The sequence below is a fragment of the Cricetulus griseus genome, chromosome 3 (assembly GCF_003668045.3).
Source record: "Cricetulus griseus strain 17A/GY chromosome 3, alternate assembly CriGri-PICRH-1.0, whole genome shotgun sequence".
NCBI lineage: Eukaryota > Metazoa > Chordata > Mammalia > Rodentia > Cricetidae > Cricetulus > Cricetulus griseus.
Window position 1 is genome coordinate 209,288,562 of NC_048596.1, and position 19,200 is coordinate 209,307,761.

A 19,200-nucleotide genomic window follows, 5' to 3' on the forward strand; every position below is an offset into this window, starting at 1 on the left:
ATAATTATTTCTTAGGTAGAATGCCAAAGGCATGATTCATGAAATAACTAGCCGGAAGACTGGCTTCACTGAGATTAACAAACTGCTCTGTGAAAGACCCTGTCAGAAGAATGAGAAGACAAACCACAGGGTGGGAGGGAATATTTATAAAACATATGTAACATGGGACTGACATCCAAGATACACAAAGGGCTTTTTAAACTGAGTGATTGGGAAACAAATGGGCCAACCATCTATATAGATACACTACCAAAGAAAATACATGGATAGAAAATAAGCATATGACAATATATTCAATGTGAAAGACTGTGAGAAACTTACATACTAAACTGATAACCTATGATATATTTTTTCGGAATGGCCAAAATCTAAGACACTGACATTAAATTCTGGTATAGACATTGAGCAACAGGACTTTTCACTGGATGTTGGAGGAACATGAAATGATACAGCCACTGTGAAATAGCTGGAAGTTTCCTATGAAAGCAAGCATGCTCTTACTGTAGGATTCAGTAATCGAGTCCTTTAATACCTGAATACTAAAACTTGTGTCTTAACAAAAACTGAGCGTAGACTTTTGTTATAGCTGCTTTACTCACAATTGCCAAAACTTGAAAACAACCAAGATGCCAATGAGAAGGCAAATTCCTAAATAAGCTTAGTCCATTTAGACACATGAATATTGCCCAGCGCTGAAGAGAAATGAGCATCAAGGTACAAGAAGGACCAGGGCCAAGTGAAACCGCCTGTTTCCAGCTCTATAGAAACATTAAGATGAGCAACTGATCAAAATAAGGGGGTTAAGAATGATGGTCAGGGAGGCATAAAGGATGTCCAGGGAAGGACACCATCCTGTAGCCAGTGAGTGGCAGACAATGTGGATCAGACCAATTATTTACCAACAGTGGGCTTGGTAAGAAAGCACTGTACAAGCTCAAACCATAGTTACTCTGGTGTTTTCTGGTCATCTGCCTTAGGAGTGAAAGGTTAGAGACAGAAAAAGTGAACCTTTTCCTTATACCAGTTTCATGACGTCAAGGGGATTCACCCTGCAGAATCCACCTAAAATTTTGGAGTGAAGGATGGACTATGGGTTGACCCACTATGAAAAATATGAAAGGGTTAAACACACACATGATCACACAGAGATACACACAATCCCCACTCTCCTGACACACACACACACACACACACACACACACACACACACACACACACACACACACACATGAAATGCCACAGAAGAATTGCTTCTTTCTCAAATGAAGCCTTCTCTACCACTCAGAAATTGCAATGAGGCTTAACATGTATAGGCTTTTCCTCACCTGGTTAACAGATACAAAAGACAGGTATTTATGGGCAGCAGGCATAGCAGGAGAATAAGTAGAAGCAAATACAGGTTCCTATAGGGCAAAGCAAGAGGATTAGAGGTAAAAGTGGAAGACGGACTGGAGTGTGGGAGCAGGGAGTGAGCTGGGGAGAAGAGATGCAAACAACGAATTGTCTCACAGTTAATTTTCTCATTGGAATTTTGTTCTTTCTAAGAACGCCCTTTCTTTGAGTGTCAGTGCCGAATGGCAAACATCCCACACAGCCCAGCCCATGCACCTGAACCAGGGTTGTACAGTAATTGAATAAGTCAATGGCAGATTACTGCAATATAAGTATATATGTATATTTAGTTAGAGATGAGATCTGGGCCTTTGTCAACAGTTTAAATACATTTATGTATTAACTATTAAAACATTTAATACACAAATGATTCCTTTATGGCATTTTCAAAATATGACTTAAAAATCATTTAAGGACACAGGATCAGCTTCCTCACTGGATGAAAGCTGTATGTGGACTAAGAATACAAAAAACAAAACAAAACAAAAAAAAAACCCAAATCCCTAAACAAACAGAGAAGGCACAGGGCACCATGGGGGCTATGACATTAGAAGACACGTTAGCTGCCACAGGGATAGTCACCTATGCTTGGGTGAGCAGAGCGAGCCTCTGCCCCTCTAAGTGATGTGATGCATTGCTCCTTCAAAGCTGTTTTTTTTTTTTTTTTTCATGTTTCAGATAAGGTTTCCAGAGAATTTCACAAGGAGCCAGACAAAATTATAGTCACCGTGACACTGTTCAGATGACCTGCACTTACCTGAGATGCTCCCATGCTATTAAAAATACAATGCTACATAGGACCACTAAGCATGCCCAGGGTGCTCAGGAATGTATCCGCATCCCTCTCCATGTGATGAGGTTTTTTTCCCCTATACTCTCTATATACACAAATACACATATATAAATGTAAATATTTGAGTTTTCCCAATAAAATTTCCCAGGTTTTTCTTTTCTAAGCCTTGGCTCTGAGGGTGCTCTGTAGTGTTCTTGAGGTAGAACCCCTTCTCTTTGCTCTTCTGTCTCCTAGTTGTATATCCACATTTTGCACCCACCTGGGGAACCCCACTGTGTTTGGTTACAGAAGGACACCACCTGCGTTAGAGTCAGGCTTACCCAAAGCAGATTAGAAATGGCATTATCATCTGTAAATCCTCCTTCTTCCTACAGGTTAAAACAAATGGGAGACATTGTAGAGGACTGGAGGAGCAGCCTGCTGGGGTGTCACCATCACCTTGTGCCTGGGTTCAGTCAGTCAAAGGCATGCATGTGCTCACATTCCAGTGCGATGAACAGCAAGCAATCTCATTCCTCAGAGGCGGATAACAACCCATGAGCAGATAGATACCCAACAGCTTGCTTTCCTACTGCTCTTCCCCTTTGGTGTGCTTTCTACTTAGCTACGGCAGACAAATCCAGCACGAGTGTGGCAGGAGGATCCTTCCTTGAATCTTCAGGACCTTTTTTTGGTACTATCTGAGATCTCAACCCTACCTGACCTCATTAGAGCAGCAGCAGAAAGAGCTCCTTCCCCCCACCCCACCCCCACCTGGGACTCACATACAGATAGATACAGACCGGAAAACAGCTAGATCTACAATGGGCTTTTATTTCATGGAGAGAGTCCCAGACACTGACTGCATGACTGCTTGCAAAGGACATGGGAGTCACTTTAATCCCGAAATGTTGACTAGGCCCTAGTAGAGCTGGGATTTAGTTAGTTGGTGAAAATAAAGAACTATAATTTGCTAGAAAGAAAATACCTGGAAGGCTACTCCTTTAAAACCTTGTTTTGCTTTCCTTTCTCTTGATGGACATGGAAACCAATCCTGCTCAAGTGCACATGTCCCTCGAAGTGTGGACCTAGTCCATGCCACCACCTAGTGGCTTTTAGACCCTTATCACTAGGTACACGTACCACATCCAGAGACCCAAGTGTTTGTCTGCTTGCCCTGACCTGCACTAACTCAAGTCCAGGAGGCGGGCATGGAGGAGAAGGAAGGGACCTGAGTGATTTCCATGGGAAGTGAGGCTAGCCAGGAATAATCAGTGCTCTTAAGAGTCAATTCATTAATCCTGATATTTGGGGAATATAGTTAGAAAACGAACAACTGCTCCCTGGGGCTGAAATCTGAGAACAAAAAGGAAAATTCTTACTTTCTTCAAAGCTATTCATGAACCCAAATAAGAACATATTATTATATAGGACTCCAAATGAGACATGGGTGGGAGCACCCCAATTTCCTCTCTTTGGGGGCAACCCCTTTGACAGAGAAAATGGTTATAGATTTTTAAGATATTTATTTATGTTGTTATTGTTGCTTTGAGATGGGAATCATTCTATAGCCTGGGATGGCCTGAAACTTTCTAAATAGCCTAGGCTGGCCTTGAATACACAGAAATCCCCTTGTCTCAGTCTCCTGAGTGCTAGAATTATAAGTATCTGCCACTATGCCTATCTCATCCCCTAGTGTCTTTTGCTTTGAAAATAATTTCAACTTTTTGTGTGTGTGTGTGTGACTGTTTTGGTTGCATGTATGTCTGTGCACTAAGTATATGCCTGGTACCAACAGAGGTCAGAAGAGGGTGTCAGATCCCCTGGAACTAAGGTTTCAGACAGTTGTGAACCATGGGTGCCGGGAATTGAATCTGAATTTTCTGGAAGAGCAGCCAGTGGTCTGTGTACCAAATACCATGACCTAGAAAATGTTTGAAGGATTCAGAAGCTGGGGTGTGAGTGACATCCAGCTGTTTTGTGCCTGGGTGTAAAAATGGATGGTGGTTGTACCTGCTGTCCTGCAGTCACCCATGGGCAAATCTAATCTAGCCTAGGCAACAGGCTTTTGTCTGCTTGTGCATGTCACTAATGTCTTCTTCCCTTTTCCATGGTGGCATTCAGACAGGCCCTTGGAGTAACTTTTCAAGCATATCTAGGTGGGCATCTCAAGAAACACCAGATCTAAGGCACTGTGCCTATCTCATCTGAGTGCAGTAAAATGGTGTAGTTAAGTAGACTGGCAGCCCTTGGGAAGAAATGAACCCGTGTGCTGTCGGAGGCATCTGAAAATCACTTGACCTTCACAGAACTTGAGATTTCCCCACATGAGGGACAAGAGCCTGAAATAGACTGGCTTATTTTAACTTCAAAGAGCGTATTGTCTGGGCCAAAGTGAACTAGGCCACTAAAGGGCCTGGGAACAGGGAGCTCACCATGGCTGCAGAAGTAGAAGCCGAGTGAGCCCAAGGTGGTCCTGCACATGCAGGTGCTGGCTGTGCCTAGAGCCCTGCTCTTTCCAGCACCGGGTTTTCTATCCCAAAAGTGAATGCAGGGGTAGCCTGAGTCTCTCACCTGTAGGAACATTAGTCAAGTGTCTGGGCAGTCCAGACCCATCCTCTAACCACATGTTCTGGAAATAACACAAGCCTTCACTCTCTTAAGTAGACGATGCACTTCTGCATGGTCCCTGGGAATCCATCAACTTTCCAAATGACTGCGTGGGAAGTGACATCATGTACAGTTAATCACGCTGCTACTCAGGTATATGCTGACGTCATTTTGGACCAATCATTTCAAGGCTCTCTTTTTGTGGTGTCTGGGGTGGGACACACCTCCTGGTACATCCCAGGCCAAGCATTTGACCACAGAGCTACATGTCAGCACTAAGATTCTTTTAAATAAAGTTGTCATCCAGGGAATAAATTATTTGAGGGACTTTGTTTTTTTTTTTTACCTTGAAATCTCAATTTTACATATATATTATTTAATATCTAGGTATAGTTACAGCCATTATTAATGGCTGGTAACGAAATATTTTTTTGGATCGTCTTCAACATCATGTATGACTCAGGCTAAATAATTCAAATATATTTTACACCGGAGTTCTAACACACATGGCTAGGAACTAAATGTCCCCAGTCATTACCTTTAACAACACGGATATCTCAAAAAAGAGAACTCAAATTGCCATTCCAGTACTGTGATGTATGTTCTGGGACCCTTACCTCACCTCATGTAGTCACACTCATTTTCATGTATGTCTTTAATATGTAGAGGTCATATACAGAATTTTTGTCTCTGCTATTATTTTTACTATTATTTTGTATTTGTCAGACAGGCTTTTACTATGTTGCTTGGGCTACTCTTCCTTTTCTGGGGCCCAAGGAGTATCAATCACAGCCTCTGAAATCACTAGACAGGCATGAGCCTGTCCTAGCTTCAGATGGCTCTTTTAGAAGCCTCCGTGATCCACTAGGTGGACCTTAGTGTGTGTGTGTGTGTTTTACCTGAACACTTTAGAAGATTCTAGAAGTTGGATAGTTGGATAGTTGGGTGTGGCTCAGGTGTGTCATTCTGCCTCAGCCAGCAATCGCACTAGTGTTCGCAGAGTCAGTGGGCAAGGACATCATGGCTGAAGCAACGAGTACCTGGCCAAGGCTGAAGACCACTACATGTGTGATTCAAAAAGTCATCTATATGCCCACATGAAATGCTTGCACATGCAACTTAATTTAGCTGAAATTCATACATAGGTCCTCAATAAAAGCCATACCTCATCATCATGAAGAGGCTTAAGATTAGGCAGAAAGTTCCCGTGGACCACAGTTAGGCCCTTAGTTTTGATAAATAGGTCTTAAATCTCTGCACAAGAAATTTAAGTCCATGTTTGACATGTAACTTATAAACTGTGGTGAGTTGCTGTCTCATTTGGAAGACTTTAATCACATTCTAACACCAGACTTCATTTAAGACTTAACTGTGGTGGCTCATGCCTTTAATCCCAGTACTCGGGAGGCAGAGGCAGGCGGATCTCTGTGAGTTCGAGACCAGCCTGGTCTACAAGAGCTAGTTCCAGGACAGCCTCCAAAGCCACAGGGAAACCCTGTCTCGAAAAAAAAAAAAAAAAAAAAAAAAGACTTAACTGTGAACACAATTGGAAACTGAGGCACTTGCTTGCTGAGGTAACCGTGTAGTGCTGGTACCAACCCTCGGCCTCAAGCCTTGACATTGCAGTCAGTTTAGCAGTTTTGTGACACACGTGTCTCCTGTGGGCAAGGAAGCGCCAGTGTTCTACAGAGCGGGGGTCATTAAGCCACATACACTTGCTCCCAAGACACACAAGTGTGGCATTAGTGAGGTGGACTCAGTACCTTCCTCAGGGACTGCTCCATCTCCTGGATGTGCAGGCCGCTGGTGGCTTTGCCATACTCCTGCTTCCGCATCAATCTGTTCTTCCAGTCTTCCTCGCCACTCTTCTTCAACAGTGCCAGCCTGGAAGGAAAATACAACAATGGAGAATTCAGCACCACACTCTTTTTTTTTTTTTTTTTTCTTTGAGACAGGGTTTCTCTGTGTAGCTTTGGAGCCTATCCTGGTACTTGCTCTGTAGACCAGGCTGGCCTCGAACTCACAGAGATCCACCTGCCTCTGCCTCTGCCTCCCGAGTGCTGGGATTAAAGGTGTGCGCCACCAGCGCCAGGCTCAGCACCACACTCTTGGACTCACAAGAACCTGTTTTCTAAGACGTCCCAAAGATGTTTTAGTTGCTTGGAAAGAAAAGCTGAAAGTCGATTTGTCAGATAAAAGATGCTCCATCATCCCAGTAAAGGGGATGCAACTCTTGTTTTCCTTTTGCCCTGATGCTGAGAGATAGAGAAGACAAAAACAAAACAAAACAAAACAAAACAAAACAAAAAAAACACAAACAAACTATCCCCAGTGAAATGTCTTCTAGTGACCCCTTCTGGCCACTGGGTGAGAAAAAATACTTAAAGATGAAAGCAGAAAACACTGAGGAAAAAGGGCTTAAAAACATAAATAGGCATGCATAATAGCAGAGGCAATTCCCAACAAAGTAAATTATATTCATGTATGGAAATTTCATAATGAAACCCTACTTGGTACAATAAATATACACTAATAAAAACAGAAAGATATGGCATCTTGCTATCATACCTCAACTAAAGGTAAACTATGATATCATCACTCTCTTCTATTCTCAGCCCTAGTCTCCACCCCCAGATTAACCCTATCTTTACAGTGTGTCCTTACACACAAAAACTACCTTATAAAACCCATTTAAAAAATTAATAGTTCAACTTTCTCCAAGGGAAAAAATATACCAAAATAAGAATCTCATTAATGGAGACTGTTATGAGCACACTTTAGCTCAGACACTGCAGGACTTTATCTGAAGCTGCTTGAACATTTGGTTCTTTCTAAAAAGCCATTTCCCAGAAAAAGGGGATATTTTAGACAGCTATGCTATCACGAAGGAAAACACCTTAGCCATTTAAGTTCAATAGGGTGGGACAGACAAAAGGGCAAGTAGGGCCTATGAGACTCACTGAGGCTGGTGTTCAAACAATTTAAAGATTGGGGGGAAACAATGAAATGAGGTGATGAGGCCCCATTCCCTTTCTGCCAGACAGGCCTTTGACCACAATACATGACCTACAAGAGTGGCTGTGACAGGCATCCAATCAGCTGAAGTCTGGGTGTGGACATTGTTGTGACTTAGACATGAAATGTCCCCACAGGTTCATGCAGCTTGTACTGCTGTTTGGGGGGCTGTGGAAACTTTTGGGTCTGGGGCTTAGCTGGCAGAAGCAGAGCTGTAGGGGTGGGGCTTGAGGCTTATAGCCTGACCCCAATACTGGCTTAAGCTCCTTGCTTTTAAAGTATGAGAAAGATATGCCCCAAACTCTTGCTGCCATGGATGGTGGCTCCTTCTGCTGTGTCTTCCCCACTACGGTGAACTATATCCCCTGCTCAGCCCAGTTGCTTCTTGTCAGGGGTTTGGTCCGACCTATGAGAACAGTGGTTAGCATAGCCACTTCCACTCAGGCATGCCATTCTCCTTGCCTTGTTTGTCATTCATGAACTGGACATGGTGCTCTCCATGTTGGAGCCAGCCAACAAATGGTTGGAAAGCCATTTAAGAGGATGCTTGAATAAACCATGGACTCCAGTCTCCACTTATATAAGTGCCTAAGTCTAAATTTCCTGATTCTACTCAATATCCGTATTGGAGGCAGGACGCCTTACACTCTGTGCTAAAGAAGCTTATTCACTCATTTGCTGGTGGTTCTTGGATGGAATCCAGGGCCTCAAGCATGCTAGGCAAGTGTTCTACTGCTTGTCGGGGCCCAAAAATATCAATTATGGTATTTCGGATACAGGTCTCAAGCTCTATCCCAGGAGCTCGAATCTCACAGTGTCTTTTAGCTGGTGGCTGGTAACCACCCGAGGGCTAGGCCTCAGTGGAGAATGTCTCCAAGTTTGCATAACAACAGACCTAGGCCCAGGGTGGACCCACACCTATTCTGAGGGCTTATATAAGTGCCTAGGGACTGATGAAAGGCTGGTGAGGATGTGCAGTTCTAGGGGTGCCTCTAGAATTAAAGGAAATATTTGATATCGGCTTTATACATGATAATAGATGTCTTTTGATATCACCCCCATGGTTGGAAAGCCATTTAAGAGGATGCTTGAATAAACCATGGACTCCAGTCTCCAGCATGGACTGAGAGCCCTCCTGAGATGACAAGATGCGGCTGTCTTGTCTTTATTGCCTGGGGGTAGCTAGGAGTTTCCCGATCCACAATCTCCCACTCAGGGATGGACCCAGGGCTGTTCGGCTGGCTCCGATTGCAGCCCCAGAGACATCAATCCGGAATAGATGGCTTCCATAGCGTGGGACTGACACAGGCTGGATCACGGCGACTGCTGAACTAAATATGATAAAAGAGTTTTTGCTAAGCAAATAAGGAACTGAATTCTATATTAAACAGGGATCCATTAGCTTTACAAATGCTTGCATAATCATCTTTCATACTTTCTATCCCTCTATCAAATGATGTAAATAAGCTCTCAAGAACTTCCTAAGGGATACAGAACTTTGAGCTTTGGGTCTAGCCCCTCTTTAGTCTCTCCCTTCTTTTCTAATCTTTCTGTGACAGCAGATAAGACCACAAAAGGGCCCATTCTATAAATTCATATGAGCTGTCTTATCGATCTAATGAAGGCTCACACAGCTCATACAAGGTACCATTCCTTAACTTCTATAGTTTTACAATGCTAACATGGATACTTCATGTACTGGAACACTGAATTCTTTCATATGTTTTCCTTTCAGCTCATATAAAATGATGACTATTATTTATCCTGTCCCAATTACTTTCAATGTGTCCATTTTATTGCAATAAGAAAAAGAATTTTAAAAAATCAAATTATTAAAAAGAAATAATCATGCCAATGAGATCTGATAGCATCAGGAAATAAGACTTCCAGCTAGTGAGCATGCCAGGCCCTCGCTCCAGCACAGAGGGGCATGTCTGAGCCATCATCTGGAGGAGGCATCCACACTGTCACTCACCCTGCAAACCATTTCAGAACCAGCTGCTCTCTTGCTTTCTCTTTGACTCAGAGTACACATGCTTGGCCTTCACCTCAATCAGACTTATAGAGGGCAAATCCTCCACCTCAGAAGCAGAGACTGTTAAAGATGATGTAGCCAGCAAGCAGCCTCTCAACAAAAGCATGGTTCTGCTGGGGCTGCCCTGAGGGGCAGGAGACTAATTCAGAAAAAGCAAACTGTGGAATCTAAAATCACCGTCGCCTTTCTTATGCTCCTCTGACACACACAGATGTCTTCTGCATATTTTATTTTCATCATACAGTGTAGGAATCCAGGTGTAAACAGGTCAAGGTTCCTCTGAGTGAGGGCCTCATGCATGTTGGTGGGAGAGGAGGCATGATTCCAAATCCTGCCTCCCGAGTCCCAGTTATTTCCTTCCATGAGAAGTGGTCTAAGCGGAAACACAGTGCCTATCTCTGGCAGGAAGAGCAGAGCCTTCCAATTTTCTTGTGATGTTCTCCCAGTCCTTTGCAGGACGGTTTCCACAGAGCCATTCCATTCTAAAGCCCTGAAAATTTGCTTTGCAATATTCTGGTTCCTTTAACTTTCAAAGACTCCAAAGTAACCAAAGCAGTATGGGAGAAACTGCTTCAGTTGAGCCCGTGTGGTACTTGGCCCAGCCCTCACTTCCACAGTATAAATGATGAATAACTTCATAATAGCACACAGTGAATCTGAGTGCATTATCCCGTCTCTTCTGATTTCCTATTTGGTGTTCAACAAGCTGTGGAGGGTGGCAGATCTTTCTAGTGTTGTTCTCTACTCTGGCAATCTCATAGCCCTTCATCACCATTGCAGAGGGCTAAGGTCTGGGTCAACACATGACATAAATTCCCCCCCTATGTGCAGTGCCAACAATTGTCAGCGCTTTTAACATCTGCCAAGTCTGAGGGCTATTTGTGGGCTGTGATGTGGAGAGCCGGGGCATCTGCTTAGTCTGAGGCTCCATACCCAGTGAGTGGCATAGTATTAGCCTGCTAACACATTGGCCTGGCCCAGGGCCAACAGGACATGTGCTTACCAGGCCTCTGTGGGAGCGTCTGTGGCTATTGCAACAGCACATGCTCTTCAACAGGAATTCTGTCTGCAGAGCCTGCTGGATGAGGACAAGTTTTTCCAGGCTCACAGCAGGGAAGGGTCAAGCAAGGGGCAGGCAGACCACATGCCCCTCATGTCAACTAAGGTATTTGTATTTCCTCTTTAGACATTTCCCTTATTTTCGGAGAAAAAGAGGCAGCCATGCACTTAAGCTGAACTGATCAGCACTGATGAGTAATTGCATTAGATCCTAGCTTTAGCGAATGAGAAACTCGGAAGAGTTAACTATTTATTAGTAATACGCTTCTTGGCTGCATTTGGCTTTTATCTGGTGCTGAAGACTGAATCCAGGGCCTTGTACATCCAAGCAAGAGCTCCACACCAAGCCCTGGCTCCAACCCCTTGCTATGTTTCCTTTTGCTTTTCTTCATTCATTTCTCTTTCATTTCTTCTGATGTTATGTCGTGTGTGCAGGTGAGCCTGGGGTCTGCCTACCTTGTTTTACCCGTGAGCACCAGGTTCAGAGACATGTGCCCTTGCACTCAGCTCCTACACTCATGCCAGGGATTCAAACTCAGGTTCCTTAGATGTGAGCAACAAGCAGTTCACCTGCTGAGCCATCTACCCAACCACTTGCTTTTTAATTATTTGAATTTTTCTGGTGCTGAAGACTGGGCCTGGAACCTTGTAAATGCTAACTGAGCACTCTACAATGAGCCAGACCTCTAGCCCTTTTCATCTATTAGGTGGAAGATAACCATAGTTTGATTACAGTGTGCCTCTTCTGTCATTATGGCGGTATCCTGAACAGACCTTCAGTGGGTGAAGAGATACTGAAAGGGATTAATGCCTTTTTCCTGGGAGTGAGTTTATGTTCTGGACTCTGGATCAATTACGAATGAGCTACCTGCAAAGCACAGCCACCTCTCTGTTTTGCTACTCTCTGCATTGGTGTTTCCCCTCTGTAAGTAGATAGGAAGTGTCCTTCAGAAGGCTCATTAGTGGCTGGAGTCAATCCTTTTGACTTGGTGGGACCACTAGGGGTCAGCCTCCCTAAGTGGATCAAGTACTCCCCTGGTGGACTCAGGATTTAATGGCATTTTTGGGAGGTGGTAGATATTCCTAGAGGTGGGGCCTCAAGGGGGAGAAAGTAGTCACTGGCAGTGTTCCCGAGGCACTGTTTTGTCTCTAGCCCCTTCCTGCTGGCTCTCTGCCTCAAGCTGCACAGGAGCATCAGGGATAGCCAACAAGGAACTGAAGTCTTCGAGACAGTGACATAAACCTCTTCTCCTTCAAACCAGGCTTCCCAGATAGTTGTCACAGAGAGGAAAGGTCTGACAGACTGGGCCTGACCTTCCTCCGTGTTCTAACATGTCACGAGGCCCTCTACCTGGTGTGGCTGCCAGAGTTAGTCTTTGATTTTCCAGAACTGTGAGCCAAAGTATATTGTTTTGCTTTTCAAATTACTCAACCCCAGATATTCCTTGCAGCATCAGACCTGAGAGGCTGAGTCAGGGACAGATAATTAGAGGCGGGACCTCTCTATCTTACAGCAATCTGAGGGCTCACTGATACCTGAAATCTCCCAGCTCAAAGTCAGAACCCGGAGTTTGCTGGGGAGACATGGATATAGGCTGCATGGGGTGCAGAGGAGCGATGGAGGGGCATGCACACATGCGTAGGGCATTTGGTGGCAGTCAGTGCACAGAACTTGACATGGCCCAGTCTTTAGTATACGAAAGACCTAGGCAATGAGCAGAAGCACACAGCTCATTATGACTCATGACAAAGTCTCTGCTCCTCATTGCAGACTCTGGAATCTGAAGGGGAACGTGTAATTTGAAGCAAACCAAGTAAAGAATGTGTGAGCAGAACTGGGCATAATGGCACAATGACTGCAAGTTCCAGGCTCTCAGAAGATGGAGTCACGAGGGTTGCCTGAGCCCAGGGACTGCGACCTTGCCAAGTGTAGTGAACACACAGTGCTGAAGGTGCTGGAACAACGACCTTCCTGTGGTAAATCAAGGCAGTCAGAACAGATGGACTAAGTAAGGTTTGAAAGACTTAGAATTTTATATGTCACCCCAGGAAAGAAAAGCAATGTCAAAATAAATGTGTGAATAACACCCCTATTCTAAATAGGTCAAGCTTCACATTTAACAAAGAGAAGGATCAGAAAACTCACTCTGGAAACCTTATCATGTGAATGGTCAAGACAGACATGTAGGTATATTCAGAGATGTACACACAAGAGTACCATCAAGGCACAGGTGAGCTATTTCCTATTAATGGGTGATGAGATATATCCTATTGATATAGTTTGTGATGGCAAGCATAATTGCATATGTTAACAATGAAATGGGGAAGCTGAATTTTTAGTAAGCATTCCTGACAGGATTCTGAACAGACTGGATTCAGGAACCTCTCTGAGAGGTTTTGGCTTTGGCTAGGCAACAGGTGCATGCTACCTTTACCCCACACGTGGACTCATTCCAGACAGTCCACAGGAGCTGCACAGGCATCTTTTAACCTACAAAGCCTGGTTAAGAAGCTGCGCTCCATAGTTGTTCAGCTTTAAACAGAACAGTTTCCCCTCAGGGTAAAACTCACAGAAAGAGACAGATGAAGCACAACTTACTGAAAACGAGCAGATGAATCAAGAAACCCCACAGCTACACTAATATAAAGTTTCAGGGCTGGAGTTGCAGCTCAGTGGTACCTGCCTAGCAGGTACAAGACTCTGGGTGAGATAACCAGCATGGGAGGGAGGGAAGGGAGGAGGATGGAGGGAAGGGAGGACTTGGAGGAAGGAAGGGGAAGAGGGGAGGGAGGAGAAAAGGAGGGAGGGGAAAGGGGGAGAGGGAAATAAGAGAAGAAGGGAGAGTGAGAAACTTGGAAAGAAGGAAGGAAGGAAGGAAGGAGGGAGGGAAAAAAGGAAGGAAGGAGGGAAAGAAGGAAGAATGGACCGAACGAAATTTCTAAATGTTTGCCCGGTGGAATGGCTCAGCAAGTAAAGGTGCTGGGCGTCAAGACATACAAACCTGAGTTCAACCCCAGGAGGGAAGAAGCGATTTCTGCAAGTTGTCCACTGACCTCCACATACATTCTGTGGCACACATTTAAGTACACACACACACACACACACACACACACACACACACACACACAAATAAATAAATACAATAAAAATTTAGAAAAAAAGTAATTCATCTTATTTCCTGTAAAACACACCAAATATAGATCAAAGACAAAGATCTCCTATGTGAATCTATCTATTTCATCCCTTATTTAACCTAGACAGTCAGAGGATGATTGGTCTTGCAGTTTGAAACACGTGTAGGAGAAAGAGGCAAGATCTTGGCTCCCAGAGAACTGGATATGAAATAAGAAACAGGGACCACAGACAAATGAGGTATCCCTGTTCATTCTTTCCCCAAGTCTGGACTGGGCATCTCTCAACTTTGCTAAATTAGGTGCCGCTCATATTCATATGCCTTGGCTTCCCAGGGTTGCTCTAGCATTCCGCATCCTGGTGCAGCAAGTCTGCATCGCTCCCCAACACTGCCTGTCAATCACCAGAGGGGCTTACCTTTCTTTGATTGACATGGTTTTGCTGGGTGAATCCAGGAAAGTCTCCCCCACGGGCACTTTGACCTCTCCCTCAGCAAACATGGCACAGGGGTTCTTGAAGAGCTTCTCTGCTAGCTGCTCAGAGGAATCCTGCTGCTTCCAGGACACTGGGGTTGCTGTCTGCATAGATGCTTTCCCAGCGGCTGGCTCTGTCTGCTCAGAAGCAGGTTCTTCAAACTCTGCTGCTGGAGAGGAGAGTGGAGTCAGCATCACTGCTCCAGCAAGAATCAGCTTCACTCCCCCAGCAAGCATCTTTCTAGCAGCTCATGCCCCATAGTGCAGGTCAGCATCACTCCCCCTGCAAGCGTCTTTTGAGATGTTCACGGCCCCACAGTGCAGCACTCAAGTCAGCATCACTCTCCCAGCAGCATCTTTCCAGCTGCTCATGCCCCACCCGAGTCAGCATCACTCCCCAGCAAACCGTCTTTCCAGATGTTCATGGCCCCACAGTGCAGCACCCAAGTCAGGCTGTGGGCGCATGACAGGTTAACCAGACCACTGGGGTTTATGTAGACCTGTAGTGCAACTCACTGAGAGAAACAGCTAGCCTGTGTCAGCTGTGTTGCACAATGGAATTGGCCTCTCTTACACAATGCTCCTCATTTCTAATGTGCTGCACTCACAACCCAAGCCCATCTCAGCACACATGCTATCAGGGTGTGTGAATGGAAGCTGCCTGGTCTGTGCAGACAGCGCACCCATCGATCTGTACAGTCAGAGTGCATGCAGAGTCTGGAAAGCATACTGCTTCAAGTCCTTATTCCCTGTGCTGCCTGGGTGCAGGACTTTTGTGCCATCAACTTAATAAAAGGGGCCAACCCAGCTAAAGGAGCTCAGAAGGCTACTGTGTGAGTTAATGTCACTGAAGTTACCCGAAACCCTTATCAAGGGCTGTTAAGAGTTGCAGCCAATCTGACTGTGTCAGATTCAAGGAGAAGAGAGGTCTGGGGAGAGGAGGATGACTCACTGAACTTCGATCCATTCTAGTGATAAACCCTCTCTAGATGTAGTAAACAGGAACCAACAGGACCACACACAGCAAGTCCATCAGACCGCAGAACCCTTAGAAAGCTGGAAGCCGCAGGGCCTTACCTTTGAGTGAGAACTTTCTCATGCCGTTCTCCACATCTACGTCCTCCTCCGAGGTCTGCTTATCCTTCAGGTCCAGATTCTCTTGCAAACCACTTTTAGCAGTGGAAAATTCCTTCACCTCATCACCAAGGTGGGAGACAGAAGGATTACCTAGCTCTAAGCTTCCCCTCCTTAGAATGGCATGTTTAGGCTCCTTCTGGCCATCGCCTTCTCTGGCTCTGCCAAGGATAGGGTAGGAGGGCTCAGCTTCCTCCTCGAAGGCTCTGTATGATTGAACGCCACTGTCTACTTCAGTCAGAGCGCTCTTGCTTTCCGTCTCTCCAGACTCCCCCAGAATTCCTTTGCTCCCACTGGGCTCTGCCAAAGGCCGCCAGGCTTGTGGTTTCAGAATGCTTCTAACTGGAGAGTCTGAATTTTCCACGGGAGAAGGAAACTTATAGTCAGTGGTACTCGTACCATCGTCAACAGATGGCTTCGTCCGAAGGTCCCCTGCGTATGTGGGAGCAACTGCAGAGGTCATGGTAGAAACAGATGTGTTCACAGTGGGGGAGAAAGAGATGAGCTTCCCACTCTGCACCTGGGAGGACACAGTTTAGGGACATCATCATCTAGGAACTGGCACAGGTGGGCATCAAACACCTGAAGCACAGCTTCCTAGCTCATCTTACTGGAAAACCAGCCTGCATGGTTATACACACAGAATACATCACAAACAAACCTTCCAGGGAAACAGCTTGCCTCTGCTATTATATCCTCCAAAATGGACTCATTCCAAGCAAGTTATAACAACAACAAGAAAAGCAAACTTGGCTATGGTTCTTCTTTAGGGATGAGAAGGTAAAGCCACGTACAAGTCTACCTGTTGTCCCTGTCCTATCACGATCACACAAGCAGTACTGTGTTGCTGTATTCAGAGAACACACACACACACACACACACACACACACACACACACACACACACACCCTTGTGGAATTAGATCACACACACTCACCTGCTCCACTTCTCCAAGTGTGACCGGCTGAGTCTGATACCTTGCGTTCATCCTTCTCTGCCGTACATCTATTCTCTTTCTGGTGGAAATGGTTTTGGAGACTGGCTGGGACAATTTGTTAAACAAGGCCAACTTCTCTGCTAAGCTCAGAGTGGAGGAATCAGGTTCGCCTGGTTCAGCAGACTCTCTGCCCTCATTTGCCTGGCCCCTGGCTAAAGCCTTTTGGTGAGCCTGTAACCTAGAGGGAAGGAAGGAAAAGTCAGTCATCGAGACAACAGCAAACAAACGGCCACTACTAATTCATTTATTAACTGTCTTAAAAATGTCACTTATTTTGGAAAGGGTTGATTTTCCCTACATGGATTTGGGAGAGGGGCAGGCAACTGTTTAACTAGTAAACAAGACGGTGATTAGCAGGGTCAGCTTGGAACACCAGCACCATCAGTTCTAGGACAGGCAGACCTTTAGCTCTGAATCATTTCTATAAAGGAAATTTCCTGTTGAAGGAACCTGTGTCAGCCTGAATCTAGCTTCCTACAGAGAAATCCCAGATGGTTCCTATCACAGGGACTAAAGGTAAAGGCAGAAAGTCATTACCCAGGTCAAACATCCTCTACAGATACAACTCAGGAGATGGTACCCTCATTTTGAATAGTTAGGAACAATATGGTCTCCTGACAATGACATTCTGCAAAGCAGGGTTTTGTTTGCCAAATGTGTGGTTTTTAAATATACTTGTCTCCCAGGTTTCTACCAATTTCAGAAGTTACTTACATCTAATTTCAAGTTTTTAAACATCCCCTACACACTGACTGGGACTACACAGGCAGAGCAGTGGTAGTAGAGCTCCTGCTTAGCTTGTGCAAAGCCCTGGGTTCAGTGCTCAGCCCCACAAAACAGCAACAACAACAATAGTAATAACAGTAGCTTCTACTGCTAGGGAGAGGAGGCTTCCAGCCAAGGAGGTCAGTGTGATTCCCAGAAGGTCTCCAAGACAGTATTGCCTTCACCCCAGCAACACTCCCTTCTACTAAGGATACTCAGCCTTTACTCTCATTAATCACTGACCCTAGGCAGTCCTAGGCCAGAGGTCAGTCTTTGTGTCCAGATATATCATGAGGGCAGTGAGTGAGAGGGTGATCAAGTGAGGCCGCCTGAGGACCAGAACCTTCCAGGGGTTCAAGAGTACAAACTGGAAGGGCCAAAAAGTCTTTCCTAAAACAGCCCTCCTTTTGGATCAGGCCTGTTTATTCTAACTCTGTCACTTTACATCTCTGAGTCTTACTTTTAGCACAAGCTAAAGTAAGCACAACTTTTAGCACAGTTAAGACAGAGGAAATATTAACATGGTTTAAAAACTTTTTTTTTTTTTTTTTTTGAGATAAGGTTTTGCTGTATTGCCTTGGAGCCTGTCCTGGAACTCGCTCTGTAGACTAGGCTGGCCTCAAACTCACAGAGATCCTACTACTGGGATTAAAAGTGTGTGCCACCACCGACCAAAGAGCATCATTTTTTAAAACACCGCAGTTTAAAACTGAATCCTACTACGTCTACAACCAGTTCTAAAATCTAATGGCACTGCCTCTCCTCTGTTCAAATTAGGAAACAGGAGTATTTGGTTTTAGTATGGATTTATGCGTATACATGTTTAAAAATAGCTAGATCTTATCAACATTTCAATATCCAAGTTAATGCTGTTTTTAAATTAGTCTTTACCTGTTAGTATTTTAGAAGAAAAATAAAGTTTTTTTATGTAAAAAAAAAAAGATGTATGAGTGAGTTAGTATGATCCTAGCACCAACACAGGAAGCAGGCAGATGGACTATATGTTTCTCACACAGTCATGAAATTAACGGTACCTCGCACTATGACAGGACAAAACATCAAACATTTCAGGGACACTCACTGCACTGACTTGTTTGTCAAACAAATGAAAGGCATTCAAGGCTTCCAGATGCATCTGCTGCCCAGCACCTTGGCGCTGGGTGTTACATGCAGCTATGTGTGTCCGGTACCTGGCAGGCTGCTCAGTGCTTCTAGCTACAGTGGACCTAGGAAGTCTCGCCATTACAGGGTGGGTGACCCCAGAACACGAAGCAGGGATAGGTTCACTTTAAAAGCAATGGCCAAAGGAGGAGCATTCATGAGGAGAGAGAAGAAAAGAGGCATTAAGGAAGGCATAGCTGCAAATCCAGAAATGCAAAAACCAAATATTTTACCAAAAATATTTGCTAAACACTTTGAGGGGAAACAAGTCACAAAAGAACTTGGGAAAGCAATACAGCGGAGGGGAAAAGAGGCAGAGGCTGTCCAGAGTAAATAGGACAAGCAGAGGCGTAAGCTTGAAAAGGAGTCAACTTAGAACAAACAGCCTCATTTTACGAAGTCATCTCAAAAGCTAGTGTCAACCACGGCCAGTCAGGAGATTCCGGCCGCAGTTTAGAATGGTCTTCTCAGTGTAGCTTTTAGAAGCACGAGTGGCCCTGTCAATCAATACGCTCATCAAAGTAGACCCACTGAGCCATGCCAGCCAGATACTTCCCCCTCCTTTATTGCTTTGCCTCCATGGGTGTCTGCTTCACAGTGTTTACCAGCCAATCCAAGAAATGACTTTTTAAACAAACGGATATGCAAGGAGAC

At 44.8% G+C, this 19,200-nt stretch overlaps 1 protein-coding gene across 8 annotated transcripts in view; it reads right to left on the reverse strand.

Annotated features, from left to right (window-relative positions):
• Svil (supervillin) overlaps positions 1 to 19,200 on the reverse strand; it is a 190,962-nt gene that overhangs the window by 36,092 nt on the left and 135,670 nt on the right. For all 8 annotated transcript variants that reach the window (XM_035442780.1, XM_035442779.1, XM_035442778.1 and 5 more), the window contains 4 exons: positions 16,561 to 16,798; positions 15,567 to 16,143; positions 14,434 to 14,659; positions 6,538 to 6,658 (listed from right to left, as the gene is read on the reverse strand). In XM_035442780.1, coding sequence (XP_035298671.1) covers positions 6,538 to 6,658; positions 14,434 to 14,659; positions 15,567 to 16,143; positions 16,561 to 16,798 — 1,162 coding nt within the window. The remainder of the gene's footprint in view (positions 1 to 6,537; positions 6,659 to 14,433; positions 14,660 to 15,566; positions 16,144 to 16,560; positions 16,799 to 19,200) is intronic.